Source organism: Heptranchias perlo, chromosome 12, assembly GCF_035084215.1.
Source record: "Heptranchias perlo isolate sHepPer1 chromosome 12, sHepPer1.hap1, whole genome shotgun sequence".
NCBI classification, from domain to species: domain Eukaryota; kingdom Metazoa; phylum Chordata; class Chondrichthyes; order Hexanchiformes; family Hexanchidae; genus Heptranchias; species Heptranchias perlo.
The window spans coordinates 63035416-63048481 of NC_090336.1; the positions used below are offsets into that span (position 1 = coordinate 63035416).

The 13066-nt window shown below is 44.7% G+C and overlaps 1 protein-coding gene across 2 annotated transcripts in view; it reads left to right on the forward strand.

The window, feature by feature from the left end:
- The window catches only part of spon1b (spondin 1b), a 467163-nt gene that overhangs the window by 206863 nt on the left and 247234 nt on the right, over window positions 1-13066 (forward strand). The window contains exon 8 of one of the 2 annotated variants that reach the window (XM_067994217.1): window positions 6492-6566. The exons of the other annotated variant lie outside the window; for it this stretch is intronic. Within the exon in view, the coding sequence (XP_067850318.1) occupies window positions 6492-6566 (75 nt within the window). The remainder of the gene's footprint in view (window positions 1-6491; window positions 6567-13066) is intronic. 2 annotated transcript variants of the gene reach the window in all.

Genomic DNA, 13066 nt, shown 5'->3' on the forward strand with positions numbered 1-13066 from the left:
CACGGCCAATCGGAAAGCAAAAAGACTCATCATTACCCAATTGGATGATTCTTGACTGTCAGTCAAACAGCCGTTTTTGTTCCATTCTCCAATATTTTTATAACTAATAAATGAAAATGTTCAAAGAAATTTTTAAAATGCTCAATTTTTTTTAATGCCCCAAGATGTTTTTCCTGGGTAGGTCTTCTCCTTGAACTGGTGCAGTCCATGTGATGAAGGTGCTCCCTTAGTGTTGTAGGGAGTTCCAGGGTTTTGACCCAGTGACGATGAAGGAACGGCCGATATATGTCCAAGTCAGGATGATGTATGTAGCTTGGAGGTGATAGTGTTCCTATGGGGCCGATTTTAGGATGGCCGAGCGGGTGCGTTGGGGGTGGGGGGGCTCCTAAAATGGCGGAATCCGGGAGTGGATTCGGAGCCCGGCTCCAACCCGCTCACTTCCGGGTCCCCCAATGACGCATTTGGGTGCGCGCGCAGCTCCCCCATGCGGGACGCCCACTGGCAATTAAAGCTGGTGGGATGATAATTTAAATACTTATATAGCTAGTTGAGGTACTTGACAGACCTCATTGACAGGAGATTTTGGCAGGGGTGCAATTTTGATGGATCCTCAGTGTGTTTCCCGTGCTGTGGGAAACACTCCCTGTTGGATCAGACGTGTTTCAGTCAGCAGCCAGTGGGAGATGCAAACGATTTTTTGACAGTTGGGGGGAAAACCTCATTTATCGCAGCAGGATGCTCTGTCACTTCAGACAAAGTTTTGGCTGCAACATCTTTGTCTTTCCACTCAAAATTATTACTTCATACCCTAAACTCTGCTGTGCAAACACATTTACCTACTTTGCAGACCCCCTCAAACTCACACTGTCAGGATGGGGAGGCACCATTGCTGCATTCATCACTTCATCCGAGGACGACCACATCACCAGCCTCGCCAGGCACGCCGTCCACCTCCGCCACGTGGAGCTCCACAACACAGTGCTGCGCCACAGGCACCTGCACAAAGTAGTCGTGCAACTACACATACACCCACTGTCGGGTGACCCAATGGGTGGCATCAAGTGTGGGTGTTCATGGAGAACCTCATAAAAGGGACTTAATACACAAGCCAGTCAAGAATGGCCAAGATGTGGTAGTAGTGGTAACAATAATAGTATTTAATGTGAGTTGAACAAAAATGAACTATAAATAAAAAACATGACAAAGCGTCAAACACCCTTATGCATTCCCTTTCTGCTCACAAAATCTTTGCCTTACACTTCTGACTACTCCTATGTGGTGCTTCCCCTGTGGCTGCAGCAGAGGTAGATGGCAGGTTGCTCTTGTTCATGCCCTGACCGATTAGATGCTTTGGACCTACGCCCTCTGGGTTTGGGTGCCTGTGAGTGTCCCTCCAAAGACTGCTCCACCTGCACCTGTGCAGGGGCAGACTCGACCACCTGGAGAGGAGGCAGCATTGCGGGTACTGGTTGAGAGGAGGGGCAATAGGTGAGACGTGGGAGCGCTTTGAGTGGCGTCCCCACTTTCATGTCCTCTTTTACGATCATCCCTCTCCTGGTCCAGGCCCACATCACCCCTTCCACCCTGCTGGACGACAGTTTGAACGACATGTGTGGAGCCTTGTAAGGCCAGTGCTAGTGCATCTGCCTGCCTGTTTAAGGCGGCAGAAAGTTGCTCACCCTGAGTCCAAAGGGCTGTTGTTAGGGCCTCAAGGGACTCATTGTTGAGCTGTGCTTGAAGCTCGATAGAGGCTCGCCTTCCCTCCCTCACAGACATTCCCGCACTTACCTGCGACACTAACTCAGAGATGCTCTCATGTCCCTGTGACAGTATCTCGGAGATTCCCTCCTGTACCTGTGCCACCATTCCACTCATACAGGAGTTGGACTCCTCCATCCTCTGCGCGATTGTGGAGAGCGCGGTGGCACCTATTCCAGCACCTTGCAAATGTACTGCTGCCCCTCAATCATTCTCCTTTTAAAGGATGGCCCCCAGGGTTCAGCATCTGTGTCCAGCTGAGCAGAGCCTGGAGAAGATTGCTCCCACCGACGCAGTCTCTCTACAGCTGCCCCTGCCACCAGTGTCTGCTCGTGCTCACGTGTGTAGTGACTCACCATGTGTGACCACAACTAAGTGAGGACGGGGACCCACCAAGGTGTGAGTATCTGCGCTGGTGGATGGCTCGCTCAGATGTGACGCTGCCCCCTCAGAGATCGTCAGGTCCTCTGAGGAATCGCCCTCTGCCGTCACGGCGGTCACTGAAGGCCCTGTAAGAGAGCAGAAGGCAATATTAAGCATGATGACAGATGTTGAGGTGCTGAAGATGGCAAGGCATGTTAACTTCATTTCCTCTTGTGAGTGCTGAATGTTAAAGTTCTGTCACCAGCCGTTTTTCGGGTGGCAGTCTCGGCATCCCCGATGGACAGGCACTCGAGGGTGCGGCTCAATTCAAGAGCCTCTTGCTCCACGTCCATGAGGACGACCTGATGTTGCGGCCTCCCTCCGGTCTTCGCTCTCTCCCGTGCATTCTGGGCTGTCTTCTCCCATAAGGGGAGAAAGTAGAGAGTGTGAGTGAGGGATGGTGACGTGGCCAACCACTGAATGCATTGGTTTGGGTGAGGCTGACCGTGAAAGAGATGCATCAGAGGGTGAGTATGAGACAGAGCCATGACATTGTATGAGGATTGGGTTGAGTTGTAGTGGTGGGATGAGTACTGGGGAGGTGAGTAAGTGCAGGTAAGTTGAGGATGAGATTTGAGTGGGTGTGAGGAGTGATGTGACAGAGTAGTGTTGGCAGTGCTGAAGGAGTTGTGGGGTGGGGGTGGTGATGTGGGAGACGGAGTGTAGGAGAATGAGTAAGTGTACTCACTTTGGCTGACCTACTTAGGTCATTGAAGCGCTTCCTGCACTGCATCCAGGTGCGGGAGACGTTGCTGCTGCTGGTGACCTCCTCTGCCACCTCAAGCCATGCCTTCTTGGTGGCAGAGGCAGGCCACTTCCTCCCGTCCGCCGGGTAGAAGATCTCCCTCCTCTTCCTCACCCCATCCAGTGAGATCTGGAGTGAGGCATCATTAAACTTGGGGGCAGCCTTTCCCCTGGGCTCCTCCATGGTCCTCTGTCATTGTTTAATGCAGGATCAGTCATTGGAGGAGTGCCCCTTTAAATAGGGTTCCTCCCGCTGACAGCCTGTGATGTGGGTGCGTAGTCCGCCCGCTGCGCAGGTTGACGACGGGAAACTCGAAAGCCACGGTAAGTGCCTTCAATTTACCCACGATCGGGTGGGGAATGGACCGATTTCCCTGGGCGGGTTACCCACACGCCCAGTCGCCCCCCGCTGCCATCCCGCCTCCCTGGTAATATCGGGGCCCATGTGTCTGCTGCCCTTGTCCTTCTAGGTGGTGGAGGTCGTATAAAAATGATGGATCAAATCTGGGATTTTTTATATATGTATGTAGCTAACCTAAGCATTTTACCTGATAGTGAATGGAAATTACTTTGCGTGCTGAAAATGTTTCCTCTCAAATAGTATCTCATTACAATTGAGCTGATGAGGACTCCACTGCATCTGTAATAAGTATAATCGCATGTTTTAGAAAATGAATCTCTTCATTAATAAAGCATCAGATTAGTGGGATTACAACTTGGTTTTGGGCAGGGTGTATAACACAGCCCATTAGCTCCCATAAATACCTATTCAGGCTCTGTGCAGTCTTTTTACTTCGCAAAATTGGATTGTAATTACCAGTAATACATTGGGCTTGACAGGGTAGATGCTGAGAGGCTGTTTCCCCTGGCTAGAGAGTCTAGAACTGGGAGGTCTTAGACTTAAAATAATGGTTCGGCCATTTAGGACCGAGATGAGGAAAAATTTCTTCACTCAGAGGGTTGTGAATCTTTGGAATTCTCTATCCCAGAGGGCTGTGGATGCTCAGTCATTGAGTATTTTCAAGGCTGAGATCGATGGATATTTGGACGCTAAAGGAATCAAGGGATTTGGGGATCAATGGGAAAGTGGAGTTGAGGTCGAAGACCGGCCATGATCTTATTGAATGGCGGAGCAGGCTCGAGGGGCCGTATGGCCTACTCCTGCTCCTGTTTCTTATGTTCTTAATGCAAGAAGGGGACTTAGAACCTCTGCCTGCAAAATCCCGTGTGACGGTAGGAAGAACTGAGAGAGATAGCAAGGATGTGCCAACACACAGAGTGTTGTCAAAAGCCATACTGACACATTAGAGGCCATCTGAAAGAGGTCGATTGAAATATAATCCATCGCTTTAGCTCTTGACTTTGTTTAAAGTAGCCTGGGGCAGAAGGTGAGCTGCATCTTCCTTTGCCACTGTTTTATAACCTGATCAACCAACTAACTGCACAACTGGAATTTGCGGTATTCCACAGGGAAGAGTTTTCACATACAACACTAGCCGATCTCCCGTGGCATTGCTCGCGGGTCGTCTGGGTTCTGAAGCATGGTTGTAAAGTTTTAACTGTTAATTTGGCCAATGCACTCAGGTACTCCCCAGGGGCAAGTGGTCTGAATAGATCCTAAGGTTAACTGATGGTATGCCAGTGTAGTGGTTATACTACTGGACTAGCAATCCAGAGGCTTGGAATAATAATCCAGAGAACATGAGTTCCAATCTCACCATTGCAGTTTGAGAATTCATAAAATGTAGGATTTAAAAGCTGGTCTCAGTAAAAGTGAACATGAAGCTTTCGGATTGGCCCTTTAGGGAAGGAAACCTGCTGCCCTTACCCGGTTTGGCCTATATGTGACTCCAGTCCCACACCAACATGGCTGACTCTTAACTGCCCTCTCAAGTGGCCTAGCAAGCCACTCAGTTGTATCAAAATCACTGCAAGAATGTTGAAGAAGAAGCCCCACCACCACCTTGTCAGGGCAACTGCGGATGAGGCAATAACTGCCAGCCTGGCCGGTGATGCCCACCCGAGAATGAATTAAATACAAAATTAGAAGCTAACCCTTGCAGTAGGAAGTTTCTTCATCTTGGTAGCTGCTTGGTTCCTCTCTCTGTTATCTCAACAAACCCTCTAAATTCCCTCAGGGTAAGAACAACCAGCAGGAAATAAGTGGGTTTTTCATATACTCTTGACAGGTTAGTTTAATTGCAATTTGAAGGTGTTTTATACAGAGTGTGGTGTCTGTATCGTGACGATATTTTCTACACAGCACAAAGAAAATCTAGGCTGACATTCCTGGCGTAGTACTGAGTGCTACACTGTCGGAGGTGCCGTCTTTCGAATGAGATGTTAAACCGAGGCCCCCATCTGCCTTCTCAGGTGGATGTGAAAGATCCCATGACTATTTTGAAGAAGAGAAGGGGAGTTCTCCACATTGTCCTGGCCAATATTTATCCCACAACCAATATCACAAAAATAGGTTATCTAGTCATTATGTCATTGCTGTTTGTGGGACCTTGCTGTGCACAAATTGGCTGTTGCGTTTCCTACATTACAACAGTGACCACACTTCAGAAGTACTTCATTGGTTGTAAAGTGCTTTGGGATGTCCTGAGGTCGTGAAAGGTGCTATATAAATGCAAGTTCTTTCTTTCTTTCTTTCTACTTTAGGAACATAGGAACAGGAGTAGGCCATTCAGCCCCTCGTGCCTGCTCCGCCATTTGATAAGATCATGGCTGATCTGTGATCTAACTCCATGGGCCTTTGTCCCATATCCATTAATACCTTTGGTTGCCAAAAAGCTATCAATCTCAGATTTAAATTTAGCAATTGAGCTAGTATCAATTGCCGTTTGCGGAAGAGAGTTCCAAACTTCTACCACCCTTTGTGTGTAGAAATGTTTTCTAATCTCGCTCCTGAAAGGTCTGGCTCTAATTTTTAGACTGTGCCCCCACTCCTAAAATCCCCAACCAGCGGAAATAGTTTCTCTCTATCCACCCTATCTGTTCCCCTTAATATCTTATAAACTTCGATCAGATCACCCCTTAACCTTCGGAACTCCAGAGAATACAACCCCAATTTATGTAACTTAACCCTTGAAATCTGGGTATCATTCTAGTAAAGCTACGCTGCACTCCCTCCAAGGCCAATATGTCCTTCTAATTTTATTTACTTCTAACTGAATTCGAAAAGTAGGACTAGGGTACACAGGTTCAAACTAGGAAACAAGAAATTTTGGAGTAATATCAGGAAGTTCTTATAAATATAAGATAGTCACTAATAAATCCAATAAGGAATTCACGAGAAATGTCTTTACTCAGAGAGTGGTTAGAATGAGGAACTTGCTACCACAAGGAATAGTTGAGGCAAATAGCATAGATGCATTTAAGGGGAAGCTGGATAAACACATGAGGGAGAAAGGAATAGAAGGATACGCTGATAGGGTTAGATGAAGTCGGGAGGGAGGAGGCTCATGTGGAGCATAAACACCAGCATGAACCAGTTGAGCTGAATGGCCTGTTTCTGTGCCAAAAATTCTATATGATTCTATGTAGTTCCTATTCACTCAAAGATTGATCAACACATGGAATGGACTCCCAGAGTAGTGGAGGCAAAAATCCTTGAATTATTCAAAAGCAGCAATCAGGTGAGTGAAGGGTCTTTCTGGATGGATGCATTAAGGTGGGCTGAACGGCCGCCTTCATTCGTAATTATCTTGTGAACAGTATCACAAGAAGGCCAGGGCAGGAGAAGGTTTTTAAAAAATGGGACGACCGGCATAACAGTTTATCCGACTGAAGTGAACTGACAAATGAGTTTGTTCCCACCTTCTGGGGAATGAGCTCTTAAATTTAACACATCGTGATTCTTTTTGTTACATGACTAGGGGGCCATTAATTGGTGATTAATGGAGTGGCATACAGGACAAAAGAGCACAAGGTCACTCTTAGATCGCTGCGGAATTGTACAGCTGAAAGCGCAACTTGGTTTATGAGCAGAGAATTGGTGCCATAAACAAAAAAAGGACAAGAAGAAAATCCATAAATGGATTAAATCTGCTCTCAAGCAAAACTTACGCTTCAAAGGTGTAGCATTTACTGAGAGAGTCGGTATATTATGTACATAAATATAAAATCCTTATTATTAAAATATTTATGCTGTGCGTTTTGAGTAATTACATAGTCCATCGCAATGAGGAGCTGTTAAACTAGTTCTAGATGATACCAGAACTGAGAGCCTATACCTATCAGGAAAGACTGAACAGGCTGCAGTTCTTTTCTCTAGAAAAGAGAAGAGTGAGGGGTGACCTGATAGAAGTCTTTAAGATTACGAAGGGGTTTGATAGGGTAGACGTAGAGAAGATGTTTCTACTTGTGGGGGAGTCCAAAATTAGAGGCCATAAATATAAGATAGTTACTAATAAATCCAATAAAGAATTCAGAAGAAACTTCTTTACCCAGAGAGTGGTTGGAATGTGGAACTTGCTACCACATGGAGTAGTTGAGGCATAGATGCATTTAAGGGGAAGCAAGATAAGTACATGAGGGAGAAAGGAATAGAAGGTTATGCTGATATGGTTAGATGAAGTAGGGTGAGAAGAGGCTCGTGTGAAGCATAAACACCAGCACTGACCAGTTGGGCCGAATGGCCTGTTTCTGTGCTGTAAATTCCATGTCATCCAAGTAATACCATGTAATTGTAAGTTGATTGATGAATGATTCACTTTAACAATAATCGATCTAATTAATTTTGTTATTTGCTATTCCCTACTGTCCTTGATATATTATCAGAGTATTCCGATTTGATCTTTATTTAACGATAGTCCTGCCAAAATTATCAGATAAAAAATCATTACCTTACACTGGAGCAATGCAGTGAATACCAAAGGCTGCAAACTACATGGGACTTTACTGCAAAAATCTGGGCGTATCTCTTTAAAATTCTAAAGACCATTATGAGATCTATCAATTATCAACAAACCACCACATCAAAAACCACCACAAAGGGGGCCAAATACGAGGAATTCTGGGGTTTCTTGCAAGGTCATCGCACAGGGTCAAGCAACAGCTGTGATGAAAGATGCCTTAAATTAGGACAAAACGGAGAACAGCGTCGACAAAAGAAAACAAATGAGAAAGATAAGAGAGAAGAGGTTTTTCTTAAACCAAGGACGCTTCTTAACACTTCCTTCTCTCAGGGCAACAATAGAGAAGAGGAGATAAAGCAGAGATTAGGGCTAGTCTTTGGCTGCTGGCTATTATTAGTCTGGTCATAGGAAGATGCTTTTAACAAAATGTGCAGACGATGGGTGGTTTAGGAGGAAAAAAAAAGCTTCTCAGAAAATAATTTTCGCTGCACACAAGCAGCTGTTAGCAATTTCCCAACTGTTTCAATCTCCGGGCTATAAAACACTCCTCCAGCAGCATGTAACATGAAGTTATTATCCCAGCCGGGGTTAGTCGGATCTAATCTTCTAGTATCCAGACACTCGTGTACTGCTGTGTGCATGAGAGAAAATCTTTATATTTGCAGCTGACTATCATGTTTGCGGCATTTACGAGGAAAGTAAATGGCAAGATATGTCAGTAGAAGGGGGAATAACGCTGTAAGCTGTTACCCAGTCGCAAGCTAATGTGAATTTGCACATTATGTTTCTGGAGAATTCTTTTGACAACGTCATCATCCAATGCCTGTAAAATTATTTGTCATGCATTTGGAAAAATTCTGTAGAATCCCATATGTAAATTGAAACAGTATAAAGTGAAAGCTTATAGACCTTGTGTGGCAAGGGCTGAGGGATAATTGACCTGGTTAATATATTACAATGAGCTATATTGCATGTTAATATATTACAATGAGCTATATAGCATTCAAGCCCAACTTTCCACATTCGTGAGATCTCATTTTTTTTTAAGTGAGTGTTTCAAATTAGAAGCATTGCGTGATTCATTTCCCATTAAAGATGTCCTCTGGCATTCTGCTCCTATACCTGGGTCCCAGAATAATGCCAGATGGCTCTTTCTGAACTCAGAGCAACAAAATCAGCTCAAGGACCATCAACAACAATTGGGCTATTTTGAATTCTTTTCTTTTATATCAATTTGCATTGGATGACGTTGGTTTGTTCTTTTAAAAGCTGGCTTACCATCTTTTGGATGAGACGTTAAACCGAGGCCCCGTCTTCCCTCTCAGGTGGACGTAAAAGATCCCATGGCTCCATTTCGAACAAAAGCAGGGGAGTTCTCCCCGGTTTCCTGGCCAACATTTATCCCTCAACCAGTACCAGCAACAAACAGATTAACCAGCACTCATTCCATTACTGTTTATGGAACCTTGCTGTGCATCATTTGACTGTCAAAAGAAAAACTTGCATTTGTATAGCGCCTTTCACAACCTCAGGAAGTCTCAAAGTGGTTTACAGAAAATGAAGTGCTTTTGAAGTGTAGTTTCCTGTTGTAATGTAGGGTGAAGCTTGGGAGGAGGTCACGTACAAGGGTTTCAGCATCAGTGGGGTGAGGTAAGGTAGGTGATAATGAGGAAGTGAAAGTACACTTCTTATCCATGATCGCCACTGAAAACAGTTCAAATGTAATAAAAACAGAAAATGCTGCATGAACTTAGGATAGCCAGCAACAAAATGAGGACAAAGGGCGAGTTAAAGTGAGAGACCCTTCAGCAGAACAGTTGTGACCAGGGTAAGGTCACATTTCACACTGTCATTCAGGGACGATCCAGTTTATAAATAGAATCCATTTTAATGCGAGATATATGAAGTAGTTGGAAATTCATATATTGGTTTTCGGTCTGAAATCCTCCTTATTGATTTAACGTGAAGGTGAGACTTAGTGCTGCAGTATTCTTAGCTCCTGGGGTATCTCTGCACAGACATGAAAGGAAACCGTGGATGATTTCTAATCATTATCAATTTTTGTTGTGGGTGAGTTGGGAAAAAAAAACGGGGATTTGTTTCCATAGTTACCTGCATTATCTACCAAACAAACAATGTAATCTCCAATTACCTTGACTGCGATTAGTTGAGGAACTATAGCCTCGACATTAATGTTGATGATAGCAAACAAAGGCTTAACACATTCTAATGCCAATCCTCTACCTTGCTATTTAAACAGATGAGTTAACCCAGTTAAAATAAATGGGTTGCACCCACGTTAAGATAGCAGACAGAAGATTGTCGTACCAAGGCACTAAATGTTTTGTTCATGAATAACGCTTATCATTTCTAGGCTTAAAATTGTTTTAAGGGAAGAAAGGCGTCCATTCAATTTCCTTTTTGTTAATTCGAATGGTAAAGGATAAGACTGGCAATAGTGTTGTGCATTGTAAAGGACCTACCTCTTACAATGGGAACAAATGAGTTTTGCAAATCAAGTTTTTTGAAAACTTATTAATGCATCAAGTGCTCATTTGCTCAGTCCTTGAAGGAAGGAACCAAATTGTATCTGACTGGTCACTAATAACCACTTCAGAATGAACACAACAACTTGCATTTATATAGCGCCTTTAACGTGGTAAAACATCCCAAGGCGCTTCACAGGAGCAATTATCAAACAAAAGGAGATGTTAGGACAGGTGACCAAAAGCTTGGTCAAAGAAGCAGATTTTAAAGAGCGTCTTAAAGGAGGAGAGAGAGGTAGAGAGGCAGAGAGGTTTAGAGATGGAATTCCAGAGCTGAAGGCACGCCCGTCATTGGTGGAGTGACGAAAATCGGAGACGCACAAGAGGCCAGAACTGGAGGAGTGCAGAGATTCCGAAGGTTTCTAGGGTTGGAGGAGGTTACAGAGATAGGGAGGGGCGAGGCCATGGAGCAATTTGAAAACAAGGATGAGAATTTTAATTACACAGGCAATCTAAATTCCTTCAACCTGTCTAGAAAGAAATGCTATTTATTTTTTTCTCTCTCTCCTTCATATTATTAGCTTGCTGTACGAAATAAGGTCATGATTCTATGACCTGGTAACTGGACTGAAATGTGGCCACACTGAAGTGACCAGATGACCAGGGTTGAAGTTATTTGTCAGTGATGTTACCACCCAAACCCTTTCCTTTCCAAATTTCCCTCTCTATTTTAAGAGAAATATCGGCATAAATAAATTAAAGGGCTCACCTCTTTGTTAAAATAGCAGAGAGAGGAATGAGGTTGAAGTACACGAATTGCTCGTGCACAAATCACCAATAGTAATTCACGCCAGGCTCGCCAAATCTGGTTGGACCCGTTGAATCGTTACAGTGCAGAAGCAGGCCACTCGGCCCATCGAGCCTGTGCCGGCTGTTTGTAAGAGCAATCCAGTTAGGTATTCCGGGAGGTTTGGTCACATGACCTCCAGCCTCCAACCGCCCCACCCCCACACTCCTGCCATTGGTTGCCCGACATGTGAAAGGGTCAATAATGGTGGCTGGGATACCTGAGATCCCCTGAAACTGCTCTATCCATCGCATGGTTTTACTGACATGCACGGGTGCTTCACCTCTTAATTTCAGGGCGATTTGGTAACAATCCAGGGAGGGTTGGCTACCCTAATTTACGCCCTCACGTGCTTCACATTAATTTGGGGTACGGGTTAACAGTGGGGGGTATAATGTACATATTTATGCCAAGGCTATTTTTGGGGATGCAATCTTTAAATTAAAGTAAGTGGTGGGAGAACGATGATAAGAAAATCGCATCAAGGGTTTCAAGTTGTATAAACTCAGAAACTGACCTCTTGGCTGCTAGAAACTGCAGTGTACCCTGGCCAGAGTTTGTACTGCTCGTGTAATGGTAATGAATCACAAGTGATACACTGTGAGGTATCGTGTTACAATCCCTGTGTTTCACATCGTTCACCTGACGAAGGGGGAAGCCTCCGAAAGCTTGTGAATTTAAAATAAAATTGCTGGACTATAACTTGGTGTTGTAAAATTGTTTACAATTAATCAATACACACTACACAGGCGCACTGCCAGGAAAAGAAGAAGGTCCAGATATGAATTCCCTCCCCCCACAAATCACAGCTCACAGTGTATTATTACTAAAGATATAACCTTGAGCGAGGTTTTGGTTTATAATCCCATCTCCTGTTTCACATTACGGTTATAAATCAGTTAAGCTTCTTTCACAGGGTTTATGTTGTCATCTGAACCCCTCAATCAGATCAACCGGCTTGTAATCTCTCTCTCTTGTTATTTCCGCTTCATGAACTTCTAACCCTTGGATCACCAGGAGCTCCAGGGAATTCTGTGCTTTCCCAATGTGGCTTTTTTTTTTGTTTTCCCCCCAACACACACAGAGATTTCTCTCCTAACTCATGTTAGGATTTAGCTTCATGCTCCCCAGCATCCCGTTTCCACCTCACCCAGATGCCTAGACGAGATGTGTGCCTCAGTAGCAAATATCGGCAGGTTACAAATTGGCCTTGGAGAGGGGATAGCGCAGACTTACTAGAATGATACCGGGGCTAAAAGAGTTAAATTATGAGGACTGGTTGCATGGACTAGGCTTGTATTCCCTCGAGTATGGAAGATTAAAGGGTGATCTAATTAAGGTGATTAAAATGATTAAAGGAGCCGATAGGGTAGATAGAGAGAAACTGTTTCCTCTGGTGGGGGAGTCCAGAACAAGGGGGAATAACCTTAAAATTAGAGCTAGACCGTTCAGGGGTGATGTCAGGAAACAGTTCTTCTCACAACGACTAGTGGAAACCTGGAAAACTCTCCCCCAAAAAGCTGTTGAGGCTGGGGGTCAATTGAACATTTCAAAACTGAGATTGAGAGATTTTTGTCACTTAAGTGTATTAAGGGTTACAGAACCAAGGCAGGTAAATAGAGTTGAGTTACGGATCAGCCATGATCAAATTGAATGGTGGAGCAGGCTGAATGGCCTCCTCCTGTTTCTATGTACTTGACCACAGGGCACACCTCAGAACTAATGTTGATCTTATCCTCACCCCTATCTCCAGTAGGGGTCACTGGATGTCAGTTAAGAGCAGGAATAGTTGACTTTTCTCCTCCCTCACCCAGGGGCACTGAGGCCAAGTGTCCGCTCTTCCTTCTGACCGCTCCTCGGCTGAGACCTCTGAACTGCACAGTTATGATGTTCAGCTGCTAAAACAGAGCTGTGCTTCACCAGGCCTGTCCCCTTCATCACACTAC